This window comes from Osmerus mordax, chromosome 10 (genome assembly GCF_038355195.1).
Source record: "Osmerus mordax isolate fOsmMor3 chromosome 10, fOsmMor3.pri, whole genome shotgun sequence".
Taxonomy (NCBI): Eukaryota; Metazoa; Chordata; class Actinopteri; order Osmeriformes; family Osmeridae; genus Osmerus; species Osmerus mordax.
In genome coordinates this window covers 3794418-3820643 of record NC_090059.1, presented here as the reverse complement: position 1 = coordinate 3820643, position 26226 = coordinate 3794418, and the positions used below count along the sequence as shown (strand labels likewise).

At 43.7% G+C, this 26226-nt stretch overlaps 1 protein-coding gene across 5 annotated transcripts in view; it reads left to right on the top strand.

The window, feature by feature from the left end:
• Positions 1 to 22483: 22483 nt before the first annotated feature.
• Positions 22484 to 26226, top strand: part of cpxm2 (carboxypeptidase X (M14 family), member 2) — a 177437-nt gene continuing 173694 nt past the window's right edge. For 4 of the 5 annotated variants that reach the window (XM_067244761.1, XM_067244758.1, XM_067244763.1 and 1 more), the window contains exons 1-2: positions 22484 to 23162; positions 25682 to 25771. In XM_067244761.1, the coding sequence (XP_067100862.1) occupies positions 22886 to 23162; positions 25682 to 25771 (367 nt within the window). In that variant the 5' untranslated portion in view covers positions 22484 to 22885. The remainder of the gene's footprint in view (positions 23163 to 25681; positions 25772 to 26226) is intronic. The other variant, XM_067244759.1, reaches the window with a different exon arrangement.

Here is a 26226-nt window from a genome sequence, read left to right as displayed (position 1 = left end):
TTGAGCTTTGAGAGTTTGCACTGCCTCGGTGCACTCTAGAGACCAGACCCACGGTTCATCCCTCCGAAGCAGCTGGTGCAGTGGGGCTGTTATGGCCGAATACTGAGGCATGAACTTCATGTAGTAGCCCGTCATGCCCAGGAATGAAGCAAACTCGGCAGCCGAGGTTGGTTCGGGAACGGAGAGGATGGCCTCTACATTAGACTGAAGGGGAGAGATTCCCTCAGTGGAAAGCCGGAAGCCGACATAGTAAATGGCCGGCACAGCAAAAACACATTTGCTGCCCTTGAGGGTCAGATTGTGCTTGGCGAGGGCTTCAAACACACTTTGCAGGCGACTGTCATGGATAGTGATAGTAGCACCATGTACCACCACATCATCAAGGTAGATCACAACACCTGGAACACCTGCCAGCACTGAGGTCATGACCTTTTGGAAGCAGGAGGGGGCGGAGCTAAGGCCAAACGGCATCCTTGTGTAGCGGAAAACACCAAAGTGTGAAACGAAGGCCGCCAGGTTTCTGCTTTCAGGGTGGAGGGGCACCTGGAGATAGCCCTCTCTGAGATCCAGTTTGGAAAAGACGGTGGAGCCGTGGAATTGTGCCGTGAGCTCCTCAGACGTGGGCAGTGGGTATCTGTCCGGGATGACTGCTTTGTTGACTGCGCAGAGGTCCACACAGACGCGCAGAGCCCCTGTTTTTTTTTTACCACAACCAAGTTCGAAATCCATGGTGAAGCATCAACCGGCTCAATGATACCAGCATCCAGCAGCCGCTGCAGCTCAACGGACACTCCATCCCTCAGGGCCAGTGGAATACGGCGCGGTGGCTGGACGACTGGAGTCACTGAGGAGTCGAGGAGGGGCTGATGGGCGAAGGCAGACAGACAGCCCAGCCCTTCAAACAGTGATGACCACTTTTTATGCGGTCCGGCAGCGACAGTCATGATGGCAGCCCCCCCTGTGTCAATGAGTGAAAATCCCAATGCCATTAACAGATCCAACCCCATTAGATTTGCCCCTCGTCGGGCCACATTGAATACAAAGGAGGGCAAGATCCTAGTACCATAGCTAACAGTCACTGCGATGGACCCCAACAGGTCAATTTTTGAGTCACCATACCCGTGTAGGACAGCAGTGGGCGTGGCCAGTGGACGGGAAAGGAAAAACTTATGGTACATACTGGCATTCAGGAGGGAGACACTAGCACCTGTGTCTAGCAGCAGGGGAATACACACTGTGTCTATATTCACTGTACATGACTTGAACTGCATGGGCCCTGATGTTACATGGCGAATTATGGTGGGTGAGCCACGGGGAGTTTGTCCATCCGACCTGGAGGGGGCTGAGCGACACATTCTTGCAAAGTGTTTTTTTCTTCCACAATTACGACAAGTTTGGTCATTTGCAGGGCAGTTCTGGGCGCTGGTGGCATGAGTATTTGATCCACAGTTACCGCAGGAAAACTGCTTTTGACGCTGACGTGGCCCTTGTTGTCTTGTGAGATGCATGACAGGGTCTGGTACATTCAAGTCAGCGTTAGATGGCTGCTGCTGCTCCTGTGACTGCATGCGTACTTCTTGGCTCAATGATTATTCCGTCCATGTTAATTTAGCTGCACATTCTGCTGCACTTTCAATTTGGAATGCAATGGCGACAGCCTTAGCTAGCGCCAAATCGTCTGATTCGAGTAACAACGTCTCCCTGATTTTAGCCTGTGTGGTGTGTTCAATCAATTGATCACGTATCATCTAGTCTGTCAACGTGCCGAATTTACAATGGCTAGCTAAACCTTTCAGGTTGGAGACGTACTGATGGACGGACTCGCCCGGGAGTTGATGCTGTCGCCGAAACATAAACCGTCTCAATAAAGCACTCTGTGGGGCAGCAAACTGGTCTTTCAAAAGTTTCACAGTCCCTGCATAGTCTGCATTTGCCCCGTTGTCGGCTAGCGTTTCTAACACACGCTGTCCCTTGACTCCCAAACAGTGCCTCAGCAATGCCTTTTTCCGAGCGGCACTGACATCGGCTAGCCCTGTAGCCTGAAGGTACGTCTCAAAAGACTGATGCCAGCGATTCTACGGTATTGTAGGCTCACCTGGAATTGCGAGGAAAGGAGGTGGAGGAGGAAGAGAAAAGTCAGCCAAAATGTTGTGTTTAATAAAGACGCTGGACGAGAGGTTTTAGCATGCAGCTCACTTTACTTCTGGACCAGCAGAACTGACAATTTAAAACATCAACAGCTGCATACTACGCATGCGCCTAAGGGTTAACAAAAGAACACAGAGTAATTCGTCCTGACGGACACAACACTCGCCTCGTCGAGCGCGCCAGATTTCTGACTGGCATCTTCGGCTATCTGCGTTACGGTACTGTGAATATTTCTGACATATAAATTAAGAGCTTTTGCAGCCCGTGCATGTGCCGACCATTTCGTGGATGAAAGTCCCTTCACTGTCTCAAAGCGTTTATTCTCGTTAGACTCAAGCCCATTCATTAATATTTCCCAGCGGCCAGGCCAGGCTGAGAAAGTTGAAAATTGATTGAATTAGCCCAAAAAAATAAGTGGTGTCATTGCAACAATCCACACTACACACCCCAACAAGGTTCAAGGGGTGGGCCGCACATGGAATCCAATCAGCAAGGGGGCTTCTTTCCTGAATATGAGCCCTCAATCCCTTGTAAGCACCTGACATATTAGACACATTGTCAAAGCACTGTCGCCTGCAATTTTTGATGTCGACATGCATGTCCTGTAGCACATTTGTAACTGAGTCAAAAAGGGACTTGCCTGTATGGCTAAATATCGGCAGAAATTAAAAAAATCGCTCGCAGACTTTGCCCTCCTGAGAAACATAACATACCACAAACATTAGCTGGTCTCTGTGACTTAAATCGGGTGTTGAGTCAACAATCAAAGAAAAGTACTTGGCTTTCTGCAGCTGAAGAATATTTCAGCTTGAACCCGCTGACCCATTAGACTTATGAATTCTTCATAGATAGTGGAAGACAGATATGAGGTTGTACCTCGGCCTTTATTCCCATGTTTTTTTAAATGTTCATCAAGAGAAGGGTCGAACTTGCTCAGTAATTCCAAGATTCCCAAGTAATTGCCATTGTGGACAGAGCCTAATATTTCATTGTCTCCACGGAATGCAAGGCCACGTTCTGACAAACATTTATTTCTGCCACAATTCTCCTCAGTACTTCTCACCAGTAACTAGCCTCATCTCTGAATTGATCCAGCAGCGCCGCATCTATCCCACGCACCTGCGTGCGCGCAAGCCAAGTGAGCGTGGCATTTCGGTGCGACTGGCCTGCTTCATGCATGCGTCAACAGAATGCTTCCAATCGGAATAACCAGAATGAGTGAAAGCGGATGATCCATCACCAAATAGTTTACAAAAAAAGTACACAAGTACTTTCCGAAGCAGAAAAATCTGCATCATTATTCTGACACAGTGTGGGTGACTTTCCCGACCCAGTAGGACCGAACCTCCTCATTGACTTTTCCCCAACATGCAACATCTCTAGATATTTCTGTCTCTGCCACTGTCTCGGAATCAGTGCTACCTAGGTTCTCTGGTTCATCTCTGCACACTTGTGATTGTGAACTAGGACCTGGCTCTTCTCCATCACCATCAGTTGTGTCAGCAGAGATTGTACTGCTAAGGGCACGGGCGGCAGACTGGCTAGTCATCATGGCAGTTTGTTGGTCAGTGCTGGGAGAGGTAGCCGCAGCAGCAGGCTGACTAGTCGGCGGATTTGTTGCAGCACTGCATATATTTGTTCATTTTGGAGTCTTCTTTAGTATTTAGTAATTCTGACCCTCTCTCATGTTTTAGAGCTTGTAATTTTGTAATTTCTAACGTTATGCGCGGTGCCGTTGACTCACTCGACATCGGGCAACCTGAGGTCCCCTGATGGCGAGGCCCAGGGCTGCAGCCCCTAAAGCCCATTGTCTTAATCCGACCCTGGCTCTAAGTTGTTTTGGCTACACCATGTTGTCAGCTTCCCACCTATAATCAGACTCATCCCCACCATAGATGAGCCCAATGAGGGTGGTGTTGTCCGCAAACTTCGGAAGTTTGACTGACGGATGACTGGAAGTGCAGCTGTTGGTGTACAGGGAGAAGAGCAGAGGGGAAAGGACGCAGCCCTGAAGAGTTCCGGTGCTGATGGACCGGGAGTCAGAGACTTGTGTTCCCAGCTTAACGCACTGCTTCCTGTCAGACAGGAAATCTGTGATCCTGGCACATGGCATGTCTCCAGGGAGGTGTTGAAGATGTTGGTGAACACCGGAGACAGCTGGTCAGCGCAGTGCTTGAGGGTGGCTGGAGAGACAGAGTCCAGCCCAGCTGCTTTTCGGGGGGTTCTGCCTCTTGAAAAGTCTGTTAACTTCTCCCTCCTGAATGGAGAGAGTCATCACTGTAAAGGGGGGGAGGCCTCATGGGTGGGAAGGGGTAGTTCAGGACAGTCCAATTGTCTTTCAACTCGTTCAGGTCGTTGGCCAGGCGGGAGTCGTTAGTGGAGTGGGGGGCTCTGGGCTTGTAGTTGGTAATCTGCCTGAGCCCTCTCCAGACAGAAGCAGAGTCGTTAGCACAGAACTGGTGCTTCAGTCTCTCTGAGTACAGTTGTTTAGACTCCCTCACCGCCTTGCTAAACCTGTTCTTCGACACCTTGAATCTGTCTCTATCCTAAATGTTCCTCGTTCTCTGACCTCAACCTTCTGAGCTCTGCTGAGAACCAGGGTTTGTTGTTGAAGTTACCCTGGTGCGTGTTACATTTACATTTAGTCATTTAGCAGACGCTCTTATCCAGAGCGACTTACAGTAAGTACAGGGACATTCTCCCCGAGGCAAGTAGGGTGAAGTGCCTTGCCCAAGGACACAACGTCATCTGGCACGGCCGGGAATCGAACTGGCAACCTTCTGATTACAAGCCCGCTTCCCTAACCGCTCAGCCACCTGACTCCCATTCCGTGTTGGAATACAGCAGTCCTCACAGAAGCTGATGTATGATGTCACAGCCTCTGTGAGTTCATCCAGACTATTGGTAACGGTCGTGAACATATCCCAGTCAGTACAGTCCAAGCACGCCCGCAGATCCTCCATAGCCTCACTGGTTCACTGTTTTGATGTCCTCACAGCAGGTTTACAGAGCTTTAATTTCAGCCTGTATTCAGGAATCGGATGGACCATGGCATGGTCAGAGTGGCCCAGTGCTGCTCGAGGGAAGGCATGGTAGGCTCTACTGACTGTAGTGTAGCAGTGATCCAGAGTGTTCCCTTCTCTGGTGGGGCATTGGATGAATTGTCTGTATTTGGGGAGTTCGTGGCTGAGATTCCCTTTGTTAAAGTCGCCGAGTACGATAACCAGGGAATCCGGATTTGCTCGCTCCACTCTCAGAATCTGGTCAGTGAGCATGCGTTGGGCCTCTTTAGCCTGTGGACCCGGTGCCATGTAAAGTCCGACCAGAATAAGCGACGCGAACTCTCGAGGCGAGTAGAAGGGTTTACAGTTTATAAAAAATGATTCCAGATCTGGAGAACAATGTTGCAGAATCACTGTCACATCTACACACCAGCCACTGTTGATGTAAAAACAAATACCACCGCCCTTCGTTTTGCCGGAGAGGGCCGTGTCCCGATCAGCTCTCACAAGTTGAATGCCTGCCAGTTGTAACGCAGTGTCCAGGGTCAAATCACACTGCCATGTCTCCGTGAAGCACAAAAACGATAAAATAAAGTCTCGAATGCCAAGAGAAAGCTTTACAAAAGTGCATAGGTCACTGATCATAACAACGAGATAGCCCCAAACATTGCGGGTAGCCAAAACATAAAGCATACATTGTGAAAAAAACAAATAAGTGCCAAAGGGAAGAACCATAAGAGCATGTAGTTAAACAAGTTACACATATAGCTGCAAGTAGCAATGGGGTGGCCAAGCAGGTCAGATGACCCAGAAGAAACTTTCGACATCCTCAGAAGAGGGTTCTGAGTACACGCAGCAAGTTTGGTGTGAATCCATCAAAGATCTGCTGAGATACGACTCTAATTTCTGTTTGGCGGCTCTGCTGCCATTTTCGATTGGACAAACGGTTTAGAAAATCTAAAATCATTTTGATAGAGTGAGGTGAGGTTTGATAGTGTAAACAAATAATCAGTGACATGACAGGCTTGTTGGCTTTGGCTGGATTCGAACCTCTTACGTTGCCCTTGCCAGGACACCAACTTATCCTTGTGAGATATTGTCAGTGCTGGAAATTACTGTGTTCAGTTACTGTGTAAAAATATAAGCAGTTTTTCGTGTGGCAAGCGGTTTGTCAGATTTGGCCCAAGTGATAAACAGCTGTAATTCAGTCCTATTTTGACATGTCAAGGTGATTGTGGTCTGAAGATAATCTGTGCCAAATTTGGTGAATATTGGATACATTTTGTAGGAGTAGGGAAATAACGTTTTATTCATTCATTCAAAATGGCGGCCACATCAATTCAGCTGGTATCACAATATAACATGTCAGACACGGGATCGCCCATTAGCGGTTAGATGACACAACCTTTTGTGGACCTCTTTGAAACAGGGTCCCGAGCACCTGTACCAAGTTTGATGTCAATTCAGCAAATATTTCCTGAGATATGATCTCACGTTCTGTTTAGGCGGCTCCATCACCGACTTTGATCAGCTTTACCGTAAAAACTGTTTTGAAAATCAAAAACCATGTGAAAACGTTTGTGAGGCTTGATCTTAAGATAATTGGTGCCAAATGTAGCTTATTGCAGCGCCACCCAGAGGTGAAATGACATGACCTATTTTGGACCTCTTTAGAACAGGGTCCCTAGTCCCTATACTAAATTTGGTGTCAATGCAGTAAAGAGGTACTGAGATATGACCTCACTTCTTTTATCTCCTGTTTCCAGTTCGATTCCCGGCCGTGCCAAAATGACGTTGTGTCCTTGGGCAAGGCACTTCACCCTACTTGCCTCAGGGGGAATGTCCCTGTACTTACTGTAAGTCGCTCTGGATAAGAGCGTCTGCTAAATGACTAAATGTAAATGGTGGCTTGGTTGATGACTTTGATTGGCTGTTATAGTCAAAAGGTTTAGAAAAAAAAAGAAAACATGTGATGTATTTTGTGAGGCTTGGTCTGAAGATGATCTGTGCCAAATTTGGTGAAGATTGAACAACTTTATAGGAGAGGTAGTGAAAAAACGTTATATTCATTCAAAATGGCGGCCACATCAATTCGGCTGGTATCACAAGTTAACATGTGTCAGACACGGGATTGCCTAAGATATCACGAGACAAAGGATCACTTACATAAGACAAACAAATCAACAGTTATTGGTCAACACACAATCCTGCCTATTGTAGTGCCCCCTAGATGTCAAATAACACTACCTGTCTCAGACCTTTTAATAAGAGGGCCCTGAGTCCATACACCAAGTTTGGAGTCAATGCATCAAAGATTGGCTAAGATATGACCTCACTTCCCTTTTTCCGAATCAGTTGCTCAATTTGATTGACTGTAACTAACAAACGGTTGCGAAAATCAAAACGCCATGTGATGTCTTGTGAGGCTTGGTCTGAAGATGATCTGTGCCAAATTTGGTGAAGATTGGACAAACAAAGAAGTATATAAAAGTCTACTATAAGTACATGGATATGGATAGTACACTTTGAGTTCACTTTTGATATACTTTTAAGAAGTATACTTAGAAAATAGTTCACTTTTGATTAGTGGTGGACATAGATTAATTTTTTAAATCTAGATTAATCTCACTGTAATCTTGGCGTTAATCTAGTTTAATCTAGATTAAAATGGCTCATTTGAATTCCGCCGAAGGCATTCAGAATATGTGTGCTACCCAAATAATGACTAAAAGTAAGTCTTTGAGAACGGGTTTCTCAAGCCAGGTGGTGCATTAGACCAGGAGCTCATCTCCTGTTTCCAAAATGCATCACAAATGGCTTGAGAAAGCTGTTCTACTATGTTAATTGGTGATGAAAATACATTATGTTCAATAAGATGTACTTGTGTTTATTAACTGTTTATTAGATTAGTTAGCTTGGCTGATAGAGCTGTGCTGACGGGCTTGCCTCGGTTGCACTCAAACATCGTAGTTTGACGACGACTCTTCCCCTGCGCTACATCAGTGCTTGGCCCGGCATCTTCCGCATTAGCTAATGGATGCTTTGCGTTTAGGTGGTATTTGAGACTGGAAGAACTCCTAGAGTAAACAAATTCCGCATAGCACAAGGTGCAAACAACCTTAGTCTTGTCGAGGTTTCCATTGGGAAGCTTCTTAAAAATACATTTTCCCTGATGCAAACCAGGGGGCTTCATAGCTGCATCTATGTTAGCACGTCACGTTTGATGTGATAATTTCATACACAAGGCACAGGTTCCAATGAGGCTGCCACGCAAAAAATACGAGGAGTATGGCAACAGGACATTCTGGAAAGGGGGGTGATAGATTACTGCGTGGACTACAGGTTGGTATGACGGTTGACCCAGGCTTTGATATGTGAGCATTTTTCTTGGTCTCACTGTGCGTTCAGATCTTCTCGGCATGAGCTCTTCCTGCTCTTGCACTCGCTCCACACCCTCAAGGTCATCACAGACATTTTCAAACTCACGACCTTGGTCATGGTGGAGTTTTTCCGGGAAGCCAAAACGGGGGATAAAGTCATTAAATAGTTTCTCTGCAGCTGTTTTGCCAGATTTATTTTTAGTGCGATAAGCTTGGGCAAAGCGTTTAAAGTGGTCAATTATGACCAAGATATACTCATAACCACCACTAGTCGGTTCAAGATGGAGGTAATCAACTGCAACTAACTAAAAAGGTGAGCTTTTGGAGATGGAGCCCATTGGTGCTTTGTCTTGCATAGAGGGATGTTTTTACTGAATGCACGCCCTTACAAAAAAGAAGTATATTAAAGTATACTATAAGTATACTAAAATATGGATAGTACACTTTTAGTTCACTTTTGATATACTTTTAAGAAGTATGCTTTGAAAATAGTTCACTTTTGATATACTTTTAAGGAGTATACTTAGAAAATAGTTCACTTTTGATATACTTTTCAGTATGCTTTGAAAATAGTTCACTTTTGATATACTTTTAAGAAGTATACTTAGATAATAGTTCACTTTTGATGTACTTTTAAGTATGCTTTGAAAATAGTTCACTTTTGATATACTTTAAGAAGTATGCTTCGAAACAGAAAATGTTATACATTTCTTCTGGAGTAGGATGTACGTTTTCTATTATTATACAGCAAAAACAGTCAAAATAATTTTTAAGTACATTACAGGTTAAATTTTTCCATCTCATTCTAATTATTAATGTCTAGGAAAATCTATTATGCATTGCACATTGAATCTTTTTTCGTACTGAAGCTGTAACCTTAATTACTGCCAAAACATTTTGAAGCCCTATACTCTTATACTAATAATTATCAATTGGAGTATTAATGGAAAAAACGAAAAAGCTACTTGAGAAAGAAGCAGACAGAAGGGTTGCATTGTGCATTTGAAGGTTATACTGTCAAACTGACTGAAGAACGAAATAACGACGTGAAAAAATGAAGATAGCGTTGCTCATTAGCTGGTCTATTCCCATGATGAAAGGTGGTAAATAGTGTTAAAATTTGCTGATAAATTTGCCGTTTGTTCGAAATACAAATGTAACTTCATGATTTTTTTTTTTTAAATGTGTCTGCTTAGAATGTAGTGTTTTGTTGCGTGGTCATTGTTGTGGTGGTTTACCATTGTAACCATGAGTTAAATTACTGTTACGTTTCATAAGAAGAGCTGGATTCTTAAAATGTCAACGCTTGCGCAGTGAATAGTTTCTTTCAGCTAAGAAACTGCAGTATAACTTTGCAAGGGCCCCCGTTCTCGCTAAGTGACTTATAATCTGAAGCGTTTGAGGGGCTCCTAAACATTATAATATATTAGTAAGTAATAATAACATTTAATTTATTACGTTTATTTTGAAGTACTTACATTAATTGAAAGTGCACTTAAAAGTATTGCAAAGTATACTTTGAGGTTCTTTAGGAAGTATACTTCATGAACTTCATGCACTACACAGGTTACTTTAGAGTATTCCAAAGTATACTTTGAAGTACTTTAGGAAGTATACTTGATGAACTGAAAGTGCAGCCTTCGGAGTAGTATAAATTGAACCAATCCGTCCGACTCCGTCTGTCTGTCCGTAAACGGAGATATTTCTTCTGAAAGGTGGCACTGTTATCAGAAAACTTAGTAGGAAGAGCAATGGGGGACCAGGGCTGAATACATGTTAAATTGGTATAATTCCTAATAATTGAAGGCAGAGATTTGGAAAAGGGGTGGGGGACCGACACCGTCTCAATGGGAAAAAGTACATCAGCAACCACACTGGCTACACTACAAGCTAAGCTATCGGGCCCCAAACAGCTCACAACATACCTATCAACATACCTACCAGACTCTCTAAGAGACTGTGGCCCGGCTTGTTCTAGTGAGTGTCAGGCCTGCTCTAAAATAGCTTCAATATTCCTAGACAGTACAAAAGCACCTCTCCAGCCCGGATGGAGTCCGTCACCTTTCAACAAGCCAGGTTTGGCCCAGAAACAAGACCAATTATCTACAAATCCTAAACCCTGTTCTGAGCAGAAGTGAGCCAACCAGCAGTTAAGAGAGACAAGTCTGCTGTAGATCTCATCAGTCCCCCTAACAGGTAGTGAACCAGAGACTATTACTCGATGCCGACTCATCTTTTGAGCAAGGTCACATGCCCGTGCTATATAAACCTTTGTGACCTCTGACTGCCTCAGTCTAACATTGGTGCCGACATGTATGACAATATCACAGTCTGAGATTGTACGAGCTGTATTGAGGGTAACCAAAGGAGGTCTTTTTAAAGAGTACCATACAAACAAAGATAACTTCACTGTAATTGAGCTGAAGAAGGTTCTTAGGACTCACATTCGGGTTAAAAGTAGTAGAGAGTTGTTCCAGGAACTGAGTAATACCAAGCAGCACTCAACAGTTTATGTATAGAATAATGTCCCTTAGGGAACGGGTACTGCTTGCAGCAGAACAGAATGATGTCGACTTTAGTTATGACAAGTAATTAGTGCAGGGGGTTTTCTTGCACACACTTTACCAGGGTTTAAGTGAAAAGGACAACAACATCCGGCATGGCCTTAAACCATACCTCGCCATTCCCTAGGTCAGTGATGAAACCATCTTGGAACAGATAACCAGGTTGACAAGCAGTGTTGCCACATTCACTTTGAAAAAGTAATCTGATTACTGATTACTCCTTTAAAAAGTAATTTAGTTACTTTACAGATTACTTGATTTTAAAAGTAACTAAGTTAGATTTAGATTTATTTACAAGTTACTTTATTAGTTACATTCAGCAGCTGCCAACAACACCCCCGCCACCTCAACATAAAAATGACAACCGGTTTTGCCAACACTCACTTTATTCATGTTTCTTCAAATTTGACGTTGTGTTTTTGTAGCTTGATAGCACTTTGTTGCCACGAGCACAGAGTGTACAACGAACCTTGATATTTCCATCTTTAGCTGACAAATATTCAAAATAGTGGTTGTATTTCCAACTCGAAAATGCGCATCTCTCTCCTCCTCCATTGTTGTTGTTTGTGTCGCTGCGTGGTAGGTCTATGTATATACATTTCAATGCTGAAAACGAAACTTAATTGTCGCATACGCTACATGACTTCACTCCCACAGATGCAAGAAGAAATCAAATATATATTTTACTATTAATGACAAAATAGTAACCCACAGTGACTTGGACAAGTAACTTTAATCTGATTACTAGTTTGGAAATAGTAACTCGTTACTGAAGAAAGTGGTCAGATTAGAGTAACGCGTAACTAAGTAATGCGTTACTTAGATGCCGGCATCACTGTTGACAAGTGAAGAGGCGGAGAGGGCAAAGCGTTTATCTTCCACAAAATGTAGGCCAGTCAAAGTCAGTGCTGCCCAGCATCCTGGAGATACAACGATTAGCTCCCCAGCAGAGCCATCCATTGTATCTGAAGTTAGAGCGAATGCTGTCACCATTACCGAACTATCAGCCCATGTGTCTGCATTGACTAAAAACCTGGAAAAATGTATCCCCCACCAGCCTGACACGTCAAATTTCCCCCCACTGGTAGCTTCCACTGTGCAATCCCAGAGAACATCAAGGAATGGAAAATGTCAGGAATGCCAACAAAAGGGATATGATTCCTGCAGCCACTGTTTTCGTTGTGGACAGAGTGGACACCGTGCTGTAGGGTGCTTGAACAGGTCAGGGTCAGGAAATGGGAGGAGGTCATGAGAGAGGGATGGCCTGTGACTTGTCCCAATTCAACGTCCCTTCTTGATTGTAGCTCTGCCAACACGGACAGCTCAACCATCTTACAAACCTCTCCCAAAACCCCTGATGTTAAACAGACAGCCCAGCTCATTGGAGGAAAATGTATTGCATTATGTTGTATTAATGGGGTGAAAACTGAGATGCTGTTGGATACAGGGGCCGAAGTGAGTGTTGTGGGCAGGGAGTGGGTGATGAAAAACTTGCCATATACAGATATCAAACCGCTAGAGACTCTACTCTCGGAACCTCTATGTTACTGCAGCCAATGGCTCTAGCATTCCATTTGATGGCTGGATTGATGCTCATTTAGAGATCCTTAGTTCTAGTCAGGGTAAAGCATCCATTCAAGTCCCTTTCCTTGTTGCACAGAGCAACCCCAACTACCCCCTGCTTGGAGTCAATGTCATTGTGGAGCTTATTCGGGAAAACATTGCAGGCCCTCTCAATTTGAGTGTTCTCTTAAGTGAGGCTTTAAACTTAAAGATTGACACCGCAAAAACAATTGTTTCTGTTATCCAAGAGGAACCAGTGGAGGAAAGGTCACAGGGCTGCCTCCTCATGCCGGGAAAGAGAGGCCTATCCCCCTTTGAGTGCAGAGGAACAAGAGACAGTTAGGCGAATGTTGTATGAGGTGTCAGATGTGTTCTCTACAGGAGAGAGTGACATTGGGTGCGTTCCGTCTTTACAGCTGAAGATTAATCTTAAGGATGACACCCCAGTACAAAAGCGCTATAATGTCATACCAAAACCTCTTTACACAGAAGTAAAAGCCTGGATTTCCGATAACTTAATCGCAAGACCATTCCTGAACGACACCCCTTACCCCGTATCCAAGGCCTCCTTGACAACTTAGGGGGGCAGTCTTGGTTCTCCCTTCTGGATCAGGGAAGTGCGTATCATCAGGGATTTGTGGATGAGGGGTCACAACACTGTACTGCTTTCAGCACGCCATGGGGGCTTTATGAATGGATCAGGCTTCCATTTGGGTTAAGAATCAGAAAATCAGAATCAGAAAGGGATTTATTCGCCATGAAAGTTTGCACAGACAAGGAATTTGCTTTGGCAGGAAGGTGCATACAATAAACATATACCAAAAATTTAAATATGTGGACTAACTATACTAAGGGTACATAAACTAGCAGTACTAAGTGGGATTAAAATTGAATTAAATATACAATAAAATATAAATTGCCGTAAATTACAATATAAAAATACAAAAATACAAATATTACAAAAAATACAAATGTACAAGATACCATGTTGTAATGCAGTGCAAAAAGCAGAGTGTTTTAAGCAAGAAGTCATTTGAGTCAGTGTGGTCCCTTGGCCTTGTTGAAGAGGCCAACAGCGGAAGGGAAGAAACTGTTTTTGTGGCGTGAGGTATTGGTCCTGATAGACCGCAGCCTTCTGCCGGAGGGGAGTGACTGAAACAGGGAGTGTCCAGGGTGGGAGGAGTCGGCCACAATCTTCCTCGCTCGCCTCAGGGTCCTCGAGGTGTGCAGGTCCTCGAGGGTAGGCAGATTGCAGCCAATCACCTTCTCAGCAGTACGGATGATACGCTGCAGTCTGCTCTTGTCCTTGGCAGTGGCAGCAGCGTACCAGACGGTGATGGAGGAGGTGAGGATGGACTCAATGATGGTTGAGTAGAAGTGCACCATCATTGTCTTTGGCAGGTTGATCTTCTTCAGTTGCCGAAGGAAGTACATCCTCTGTTGTGCTTTCTTGATGAGGGAGCTGTTCAGTTCCCACTTGAGGTCCTGGGAGAGGATAGTGCCCAGGAAGCGGAAGGACTCCACAATGTTGACTGGGGAGTCACACAGGGTGATGGGGGTGAGTGGGGCTGTGTTCCTCCTGAAGTCCACAACCATCTCCACTGTCTTAAGAGCATTGAGCTCTAAGTTGTTCTGGCTGCACCAGGTCACCAGGTTGGCCGCTTCCCACCTATAATCAGACTCGTCTCCACCAGAGATGAGCCCAATAACGGTGGTGTCGTCCGCAAACTTCAGGAGTTTGACGGACGGATGACTGGAGGTGCAACTGTTGGTGTACAGGGAGAAGAGCAGAGGAGAAAGGACGCAGCCCTGAGGTGATCCGGTGCTGATGGACCGGGAGTCAGAGACTTGTGTTCCCAGCTTAACGCACTGCTTCCTGTCAGACAGGAAGTCTGTGATCCACCTGCAGGTGGAATCAGGCACGTTCAGCTGGGAGAGCTTGTCCTGAAGCAGGGCAGGGTATTGAAGGCAGAGCTGAAGTCCACAAACAGGATCCTGGTATGGGATGCTGGGGAGTCCAGGTGCTGTAGGGTGAAGTGGAGGGCCATGTTAACTGCATCGTCCACAGACCTGTTGGCTCTGTAGGCAAACTGCAGGGGGTCCAGTAGAGGGTCAGTGATGGATTTAAGGTGTGCCAGCACCAGGCGCTCGAAAGACTTCATTACCACAGAGGTCAGGGCGACGGGTCTGTAGTCATTATGTCCTGTTGACCTTGGCTTTTTGGGCACAGGTAATTGCCCAGCTGTATTCCAGAGGTGCATGGAGTCCGTTCTTGAGGGTCTACGAGATGATAATTGCTCTCCGTACCTTGATGATGTCCTTTGCTATTCTAAAACCTTCTTAGCACATGTGGAAGATGTTCGGAGAGTGCTGTGTCAGCTGAGAGCCAGCAGAATCAAACTGCGACCCAATAAGTGCGATCTCTTCAAACGGCAAGTTCGTTATGTGGACCGACTGGTGTCTGGGGAAGGCGTCCAAATAGACCCCAAGGATTTGGAGGCAGTGACTCAGTTCAAGGAGAGGAAGCCGACAACAGTAGGGGAAGTAGGGCGCTCCTGGGCTTTCTGAGCTATTACCGTTCTTTTATTCAAGACTTTTCCCATGTGGCCGGACCTCTGTTTAAACTTCTGCAGAATATGGAGCGGGGCTCAAGAGTAAGCATTGCTCAGTCAGAAAAAAAGAAATCCCGCAAACCATTGCAATCAATAACACAGGTCAGGTGGACTGAGGAACATAGTGCTGTTGTGGGCCGGCTGGTCGCCATGCTGACTAATCCACCAATTTTGGCTTACCCTGACTTCAACCTGCACTTTGTTCTCCATACGGATGCATCGAATGAAGGGCTTGGTGCTGTCCTTTATCAACAGGGCAAGTTACAGGTGATTGCTTATGGATCCAAGTCACTTACCCCTGCAGAACGGAATTACCATCTCCACTCAGGAAAATATTTATTTCGGGTCTATCTCTATTATGCCCGAGTTCACTGTTTACACAGATAATAACCCCCTTACTTATATCCTGAGCACAGCCCGATTAAATGCAGCTGGGCACCGTTGGGTGGGCGAGCTGGCCGACTTTAACTTTGATATAAAGTATCGCCTGGGTAAGAATAACATTGATGCTGACACCCTTTCTCGTTTCCCTGTCTCACTGATTCAGCACATTGGAAAGTATACAGAAGTTCTGTCTCCAGAGGTGGTAACAGCAGTGTGGCAGGGGAGTATAGTGGCCAAAGAGAAGGATGTGCCATGGATTGCTGTTCTACAGCTGACCGCTGACAATGAACAGGAACCCCCAAGTTCAATGATCATTCCACCCGAGGATGTAAGAGGTGCAAGCACGAGGACAAGGCAATTGAGGAAATCATGAAGTTGAAAAGCAGAGGGAAAAATCCCACCAAGACGGACAGAGTGTGTCCAGAAGCCCGAAGGTTGATGGGGGCGTGGAGCAGGCTCTTCATACAAAATGGGGTATTGTACCGACAAACTGGACCTCATAAGCAGCTGGTTGTTCCAACAAAATTCAGGCCCCTTGTTCTAAAATATCTGCATGATGACATGGGCCATGTGGGTGTTGAGAAGGTCCGTTTGCCCATACATGCAGCGGGAGGTGGAGGATTATGCCCTGAGAAGGTGTGCGGCCTTACAAAAAATAAGTATACTTCAAGTTTATTTTGGAAGTATACTTAGTATAGAAAGTATACTATTATCATGGTACTAAGAGTATACTAGCAGTGTACTAGCAGTGTACTTATTTATATACTATTTTTGTACTAAGTAAACTGAATTGGCCCACTTTTAGGTAATTTAGTATACTTTAAAGTACACTTATAGTGTATTTGAGGTTTACTTTTGAATACTGTAAAGTAGCCTGTGTAGTGCACTTTTTTAGTTCATGAAGTATACCTCCTATAGTACTTAAGAGTATACCTTGGAATACTCTAAATTAACCTGTGTAGTGCACTTTCAGTTCATGAAGTATACTTCCTAAAGTACCTCAAAGTATACTTCGCAATACTTTTAAGTGCACTTTCAATTAATGTAAGTACGTCAAGAAGTAAACTTAATACATGTCAATTTACTCCGATTTAGTAATATATTTTAATGTTTAGGGGCCCTTCACACGCCGCTGATCATGCGTCACTTTGCGAGAACGGGGGCCTTTGCCAGGTGACACCGCAGATCCTTAGCTGAAAGAAGCTAATTATTGTGTACAGTCTAATGATGAAAAAATCCAGATCCTCTTATGAAACGTAACACTCATTTAACTCATGGTTACAATGGTAAACCGGCACAACAATGACAATTACCACGCAACAAAACATTAAATTCTTAGCAGACACATAAAAAAAACGAAATTCATGAAGTTAGATTTGTATTTCGAACAAACGGCAAACTTATCAGCAAATTTTTACATTATTTACCGCCTTGCATTATGGGAATTGACCAGCCAATGAGCCACACTATCTTCATTTTTTCACGTCCTTATTTCGTTCTTCAGTCAGTTTGACAGTATAACCTTCAAATGCACAATGCAACCCTTCTGTCTGCTTCTTTCTCAAGTAGCTTTTTCGTTTTTTCCATTAATACTCCAATTGATAATAATCTATCTTAAAAATTATTTTGACTGTTTTTGCTGTATAATAATAGAAAACGTACATCCTACTCCAGAAGAAATGTATACAATTTTCTGTTTCGAAGCATACTTCTTAAAAGTATATCAAAAGTGAACTATTTTCAAAGCATACTTAAAAGTACATCAAAAGTGAACTATTATCTAAGTATACTTCTTAAAAGTATATCAAAAGTGAACTATTTTCAAAGCATACTGAAAAGTATATCAAAAGTGAACTATTTTCTAAGTATACTCCTTAAAGGTATATCAAAAGTGAACTATTTTCAAAGCATACTTCTTATAAAGTATATCAAAAGTGAACTAAAAGTGTATACTTATAGTATACTTTAATATACTTCTTTTTTGTAAGGGCGTGCGTTCAGTAAAAACATCCCTCTATGCAAGACAAAGCACCAATGGGCTCCATCTCCAAAAGCTCACCTTTTTAGTTAGTTGCAGTTGATTACCTCCATCTTGAACCGACTAGTGGTGGTTATGAGTATATCTTGGTCATAATTGACCACTTTAAACGCTTTGCCCAAGCTTATCGCACTAAAAATAAATCTGGCAAAACAGCTGCAGAGAAACTATTTAATGACTTTATCCCCCGTTTTGGCTTCCCGGAAAAACTCCACCATGACCAAGGTCGTGAGTTTGAAAATGTCTGTGATGACCTTGAGGGTGTGGAGCGAGTGCAAGAGCAGGAAGAGCTCATGCCGAGAAGATCTGAACGCACAGTGAGACCAAGAAAAATGCTCACTTATCAAAGCCTGGGTCAACCGTCATACCAACCTGTAGTCCACGCAGTAATGTATCACCCCCCTTTCCAGAATGACCTGTTGCCATACTCCTCGTATCTTGAGTGGCAGCCTCATTGGAGACCAGTATTGTGGGGCTATTAGCACTGGGGAGTAGTTGCAAATAATCAAGATGTCAGGAGACCTCCTCTAAAAGTGGGGGAGAGTGTAGCGGGTTATCCTCAGTGCCGCACGCCCATACACACAAATACACATATACGCATGGACCCAAGCATGCACCCTATCTTGCTTGGTTCACTCCAGTCCACTAGGGACAGTGAGGTGTCATTGGATGCACTCTGCAAGGCAGGGAAGGATAAAAGGAATTGGGGAGCTTTTGTTTGAACTCCATGCCTTGACACCTGTGTTTGTTCCTTCACTTTTCAAGTGTAAGGAACCTGTTTGTGCTGGCCCAAGTTCCCCTAGGCTTGAGGCCGGTAACACTACGTTACTAGAAACAAGAAAACACTCAGATTGGCAATCTCTAGTGAAAATCGTTCCTCATTTGCATAAAGTTGAGAAAATCTCAACTCGAATCGTGTCACTACCCACAATGCACCACGCAAGTGATTCGCCTGGCTCCATTGAAAATTAATGGAAAGCTTGTTGCTTTAGACCGTGTTCGGAAACATAAGTGCAGACTTTTTGAAGTGCAGACATGAATGAATTTACGTGTTTACTTCATCTCAGGTTCAGCAGGCCCAGCATAGTTTATCTAGATAGATTTTATTGTCATTCTTAAATATATATATGTATATAGAATGAACACAAAAGAGCAGCCTACCATCCTTAGTAGAAAGTAGTAGAAAGGAGAGTAGTAGACCATAATAGTAGAAAGGAGGGTAGTAGCCTGCAGTCTATGTAGGTAGGCCTAGACTATGTAGTCTGCTGGAATCAAACACAAGGAAGCAAACTCACTGTAGCCAAGCCTTGACCACTGTTCAGTCTGTCTGCATCTCTGTGTGTCTTTGCATGTGGGACATTCATGAACAGGCAAATCTGCCATGAAATATGAGGGTATACTTTGCTCCAAAGCATTACCTGAATATTATCATCAGTTTTCCAGTTCATCTTGAAACACAAAGAATCAAGGAGACTTGATTAGTATTTTCATTGTGTAAAGTAGCCTATATGTTGACAAGCCTCTATATTAGTTCATCCTCTCCTTCTGGCTTCCCCAATATTATAGGTGCAATATATTGTCCCCATGGGTGTATCCAGGCCCTCTGGAAGACTGAACATGGTCCCTACTGTCTGCCATTCACATTGTGAAATATGCTTGTGCCCAGGATGCACAACGCAATAAATGACAGTGTGCCCTCTATAAATGTAAATACATGTCTTAATGACTTCCTTTATAGTCGAGAAAATGTGATGCAGTACCCTATAAGGTGCCATTACAATGGTCTAAATTTGACTGTTCCCGTGCCCTTACTTCCAATGGAGTCAGATGGCTGAGTGGTTAGGGAGTCGGGCGATTAATTAGAAGGTTGCCAGTTCGATTCCCGGCCGTGCCAACTGACGTTGTGTCCTTGGGCAAGGCACTTCATCCTACTTGCCTCGGGGAGAATGTCCCTGTAGTTACTGTAAGTCGCTCTGGATAAGAGTGTCTGCTAAATGACTAAATGTAATTGGAAAAGGGTGCTGTTATGAAGTGCCCTTTATGCTGTCCCTACATAAGTGTCCCAAATGGTGCCCTTTCCAAAGAAGGCGATTAGATGCTGTGTCCAACAGTCTCCCCTACAATGTTCCCACTAGGGCATGCTTTCCCAAAGTGAGGCTGTGAGGACACTTGGGGTGTCGTCCCATTCCCATTGTTACACCGGTGAGAGCCCATGTCGTGCAGTAGCAGCCCTTAAAATGTTTCCGCCCCTGCCCTTCAAACAGCCACAGTCTGCCACTGTCCAAGCCCCTCTGGATCTGTAGAGGCAGACCATGTTAATTTGAAATCTGGAAATATGGGGCAGCTGTCCATACACTGTCAGCCAGAATAATAATAATTGGATTTGGATTAAATATGCACGCGTAATATAATAATTATATATTCTTAGTCATGCTGAGCAATTTTAAATGACTGTTGCTAAAGCAAAGTGTGCTACAGTTTGGGTCACCTTCTGATCTGAAAGTTTGTGCTGGATCTGTGCAATAATACTTATTTCAGTGAATCCCCATTTTAGTCATGGTTATCTTTCCCTTTTATCTTAAAGCTCAGCATTTAGCCTATCAGTTAATACATGTGTGTGGCAAAGTTATTTGGAAGTAATTTATAAATTTTGTTCAAGATGTGAAGACAAAAACATTATTAGCCCACATCAAGTGCAATTAACCATGGCCTTCTTCAGTGTTTTGAATTTTATCCTGCAATTTTCAATTGCTGCCATGTTCTTTTTTGGGCTATTATTCTCAATCTCCTGTTGAGAATATTGGCCATAGGCTACTGTCAGAACGGTTTCAGACAGCTCATCAAATTACGCTAATTATCAGTAGGCCTAAATGCATATAGTTGTGTTAAGTAGATTTGGTAGGCCTACAATTTAAGAATTTTAACGTTTGTAATGGTTTGACAAGTTGTCTCCCTTGCCGTGTTAATCGCAGCAACATTGCCCTTTTTGGGGACAACTCCAAAAAAACATGAACTTTGCATAGTGCACGGTTCTTGATATAATCGTCGGAAACTCGCTGCCCTAAAATCCCATTCACACAGATACACAGAATCCTGGCATTATTAGAGATGTTACACAAGTCAATGTGTAACATATACACCTAATAAAACACAATATACAGTATACACAATACACAGTATACAATAGAATACACTTAAAGTTCCGTAAACAATTCCTTCTGAGGACTTTGCAAGTGACATCCCACCTTCTTTTCCAACCCCACCCCTAAACAGGTGTAAATGAAGCAATACGTTTCATTGTGCTCATGTGTGTGTGTGTGTGCATGTGCATGTGGATTGCCCAGGTGGGGGAATGTTATCCTGTCTTTAGTTTGTTTTGCTTCAGGCTGTGTAAATGTCAAGGGCTGTGTTCATTAGGTGTGCGATAGGCTTCATGGAATCGTGTCTTCTCCAGGACTGAGTTCTCAGAGGGTGCCTGAGGCTAGTGATATCCCAGTGATAATTCTCAAAATAAAGTCTTAAAATACCTGCAATAATAGACCAATAAAACTGACTTTAATTTGTAAGAAATTACATTACAGTAAATACACTCCCAACAAAGCCCTCTGTGACATGCTTGCGTGTAAAAAGAGATATACAAATAAATGTTGATTTGATTTGATATGTTGAATCCCTTTGTATAGCACCTAAATTAAGTATCTAAATTGCATGCATGTGTCAGAATGGTTTATAACTGCTCTGCCTGGAACTATAGTAATACATATTACTATCTATAGGCTATATAATATAGTAAATATAATATCACTGCACACAGGTAAACTATGGTGCAGTGATATGCATGATGTGTCTGTGTTGTGTAATGTTGGCTCTGCCTGGGGCTTTCTTTTTGTTATCTCAATGAAGTCAGTGTAGGTGAGTCACTGGGTGTTTTAACTGGCGTCAGTGTGAGTTGCTTCAGATGAATGTGAGGTGTCTGTGTTTCCGCAGGTGAACATGGAAGTACTGTATGCAAGCAATTACATTTTTGTGAAAGTGAATGTGTTTCACACACGTGTGTGAGAGAGAAAGGGGGTGAAAAGAGAAAGGAAGTGAAATAGAGAGAGGGAGAAATAAAGAGCAAAAGAGGGGGCAGGGAGAGATAAGGAGCAGGCAGTGCAGTGTTGATGTGATGGACTGTGACATGGAGGGCAGAGCTTCATCTCTGTGTCTGAGCATGCCCGGGCACGGTACAGTGAGGCACTGTTTTACCTCAGGCCGTCGCTAATGTGCATATTACAGCTATGTCCAAACAGGTCTGGCCATCCAACAACTCAGTCAGGAAATAAGGCCGCTTCTAAAGTGAAGTTAAAGCAGAGTAAAATATTTTCCCAGAAAAAGTGCTATTTAGAAGCTCACTCAAATCTAAGTAGCTACTTCTCCTGATGGGATTCAGGGATTTAAGTTGGAATGAGGCCTTCAATGAACAGACACATTTTTCATCCTTAGCACTAATTATAAATACAACATATCAAGTTGAACTGTGACAAGTGTTTAAGTGAGTTCCAAAGCTTGCCCCTGCTCTCAGTTTATAAATCTATGGCAGGCTTCCCCCCTGATAGCAGATGGGTTGAGAGAGTTTGCACTCCCTCTGCTCTGCAGCTGGAAAGAGAAACGTTTTCTCAGATTACACAGCCACCCCATTTGTCCTGGACAGAGTGGGAGGAGAGGAAGATGAAAGAAGACCCTGTAAAAGTAGTCAAGTGTCAATGTGTGTCTGGGAGTTTTTGATCTTACTGCCCAACATCTCAAAGAACTCTATAGTCCTCTTGTTTTTTTTTAGCTCTATAGCGTCAAAGGTTAAGCAAAATATCTGAGAATTACCCTGAGGACTTTTTGGAGATTCAGTCAGCTGCCAACATCTAAGGAGGGAATTCTCTCTCTCGTTCTTACTATTGTCTCTAGCTTTATTTTTCTCTTCTCTTTCCGTTTCACTATTTCCTCTCCCCAGCCTCGCCTGCGTTGTTCTCGGGCACAGAGAGACTTCCATTGACCCCCTGACTCTGCTTTTGTCCAACACTTGGAGCACCCTGAAAACTCCCCACGCTGGAGTAGGAAAGGAGAGACGTTGATGGGACGCAGCCTGACCGCAGCAGCCTCCTCTGGAGACAGACAGACCCCTGAATTCTGACCACCATCTTCCCCACCCTGCAAGGCCATGAGTGGACCGCACCTTACCCTCTTTGCCTTGGCTCTGCTGGGAGGACTCCTGGCAGGGTACCTGGAGCTCTCTCATGGCCATGTGTCTGAGGACGAGAATTACTACATGCAGGAGCTCCTGAGCAGAGAGCACTATCACCAGGTCCCAGGGGCCGAGGAGCAAGCACAAACCCACCGGGACCATAGTCCTAGTCAAACCACAGCCAAGAAAGGGGCCAAGGGCAAGGCACCGAGCAGCCGGCAGACGGACAAGGCCACCCCGGAGGCTAAGACTGGTACGGTCAACCCCTCCCTCTTTTATAGTTCCCAACAATAGTGGCTGGTTATTTTCTCGAAACATCAATCTTAAACTCTCTTGTGAATGGTGAAACGCTTGTTTCTCTGTTTATAGTTTTACTACTGTAGAGACCATTTAAAGCACAGTTAATAAACATTCACATTTCTTAAAAAAAACAAGCCCAAGTGGAAGTCTCATAGTTTTTTATGATTCTAAATGGTTTGTGAATGTGGTGCTGTAGGTCAGTTACAGTGTGTCCCTTACAGTGAATTGCTTCAGTGACAATACTAGTGTTCTTGATTAATTTTACCAATACAATGTACACACACATCAACATTTGTATAGCAAGACAGAATTGGAACATTCATGGTTTCATGACTTAACAAATCAAGGTTTTAATGGCCATGTAAGTAAACTGCCCACAACGTGATAAAAAAATGTTTTTTAAATGGCCTGATGATCATGGTTGTTGTTGCACTAATTAGAATTTTTTTTGCTATAAAATAAGTCATTTAATTAATCAGTCTAACAGATCAAAGTCAAAATAAGTCACAAAGACTCTGCGATCAGTCAGTGATTGGTATCATCTTTTTTTTTAAATGTATCATGTTTCAGAAATAAAATGCTAAACTTTTTCTTTGAGGCTCATTATGGTAAAATGCACCAGATACTCATCTGTCACAAGTCACTAGCTAACCGTTTGATGGCTCGCTAATGGAAAACTTGAGGGACAATACCCATCTGAAATGCAGCTGAATTCAATTCAGATGTTGCTGTGATGGATGAGCAAATAAAGGGAACAACACCCATCTCCCCATGCAGTCCTCCTTTACTCTGTCCACACACATTAGTGGCAGGTCTCTATGTGGCTCGAAGGCCAGGTGGCCACCACCCCTACAGAGAACAGCATTAAACACCACCAGCCCTGGGGAGGTCAGGATCACAGTAGGAGCCCAGATGTGCAGTGTGCACATGTGAGATCGCCACGTCTTCAGGGCGGAGCCAGTAGAATACACCAAACCTGCAGCCTTTCATAAAATTGAGTTTCTTATATACTATTATTATAATTAGACCAATACGCTGTTCTTATTGGTCCAGAGAAGTTCTAAGAAGTCTGCAAAACCTTTTGCAGACCTCTGGAAGTTTGCAGAGGTCTGCTTCGATTAAAACATTAAAAAAAATCTCTGCCTACAAAGGCGTTTGCAGACCTGTCGAAAAGTACATATTTGCAGTTTATCGTATGGGTGAAAGCCTTGTACGTGTAGGATGGGCCGTAGCACTTAAAATTGGTTTGTCCTCTGAATGAATGCAGGGCAGAGGAGCCAGTAACAGGCACGTAGTTGGTGTGTGGGTTGTTCCAGTTGTGGGCTGGTGGCAGCTAATTGGGAACAGCTGTGTCGACACTGACCTCATGGTTCAGGCATGCTCACATGCGCAGCAGCCATCAGGACTACCTGGAACAGGTGGGGCAGGACAAAGAATATGAATGTTGGAGAATACAAGGGTCATTCTTGAATGTACTCGTGGCTGTACGGTTCATGGCTCTACTGGTTGGATTCTCATTGCTTTGGTTTATCAGAATCAGAATCAGAATCAGAAAGGGATTTATTCGCCATGAAAGTTTGCACAGACAAGGAATTTGCTTTGGCAGGAAGGTGCATACAATAAACATATACCTAAAATTTAAATATGTGGACTAACTATACTAAGGGTACATAAACTAGCAGTACTAAGTGGGATAAATATAAGTTGCCGAATGCAATGCAATGAGTCTTTAACTTATTCATAGCAATTATTTGTAATATGCAACATTTACCATTCTCATGATGAAATACCTGGGCAATAATCAGGGGCATAGCCACGTGGTGGCCAGGGGGGGCCACCCTGCCGGCCCCCCCCCCCCCCCAACCTTTTTTTTTTTTTTTTTTTTTTAAACCTTCCTGGACAGAAACAGTATAAAGCTGAAATAAATGCATTAGTATTTTTTTTATAAAGTCGTCTTATATTGGCATTTGTCACTTATGCTACAAGCCCCATATTCGCAACATGTTGGGCCACGCCCCCATCAACAGCGCAAGACACAAACCAACGTACCTGCATTCTGACAGCGCTTCAATGGAAACTAGCAGCTAACCACTGGATACCGTTAGAAAACTGTTGCTCTGAGTGATGCAGTGTGTGAGTTTTAAAATAGTAGTTTTAATAATGTCCTGGCTACGCCCTGGCAATAATCCATTCTGGAAAATAATCTTGTGTTTTGCAAGCCATTAGGATATTTAGCTTCAAGTCAATATCATTGACTTAATCCTTTGCAGTTTAGGTCATTTTTCTACATTCATTCTGCCTTCAGAACATTAAAAATCAGGATAAGGGCCCACTTGCCGGATTCTTCAGGATTTAGTATTGTAATTTATTGTCTGTTTATCCAAAACATACTGATACATAATTGATTTAATCTGTGAGCCAGTCAGCAAAAGAAAATTAAGTGTAAGATGAATACATGTGTCTTTCTTTCAGTGAAAAATAGAAATAAGAATACTGAGAAAAGCAAGAAAAGTCCAAACATGATCAGCGAGGACCATGCTCAATACAAGCAGATTCAAGAGGGTAAGTGATACTGGAGACATTAAGTCCACCACTGGGATCTGATATTCAGATGATAGCCAGGGATGACCCTTCTCCTCAGTGATTGGGGGTTCCCACCTCATGGCATGCAGAGGAAACTGTGTGTGCATCTGAAACAGAAACAGAGATAGGCCGCACACACAAGCGAACACTTACAAAATAACAAATGTGCCTCGGTCCTTTTGAGGCAGTATTCAATTCACTTACTTTTCCTTGAGAGGGGGAAAAAAAACTTTGGCCATAAAAATGATGCTTCAAAGAGAAGTGAAGCCGCAGATGCACTGCAGTCTTTTCCGGGAATGAAACATTGTGTTTGGTTTCCATGGATCAGTCTAACTGCTAAACAGAAGCCAGGATGCTGCCTGAATGAGAGCCAGTTTGTCTCTGGTCATGTGGAGAGTGTGGTTCTTCTCAAGGCTCCCCAGGCCTAAATGATT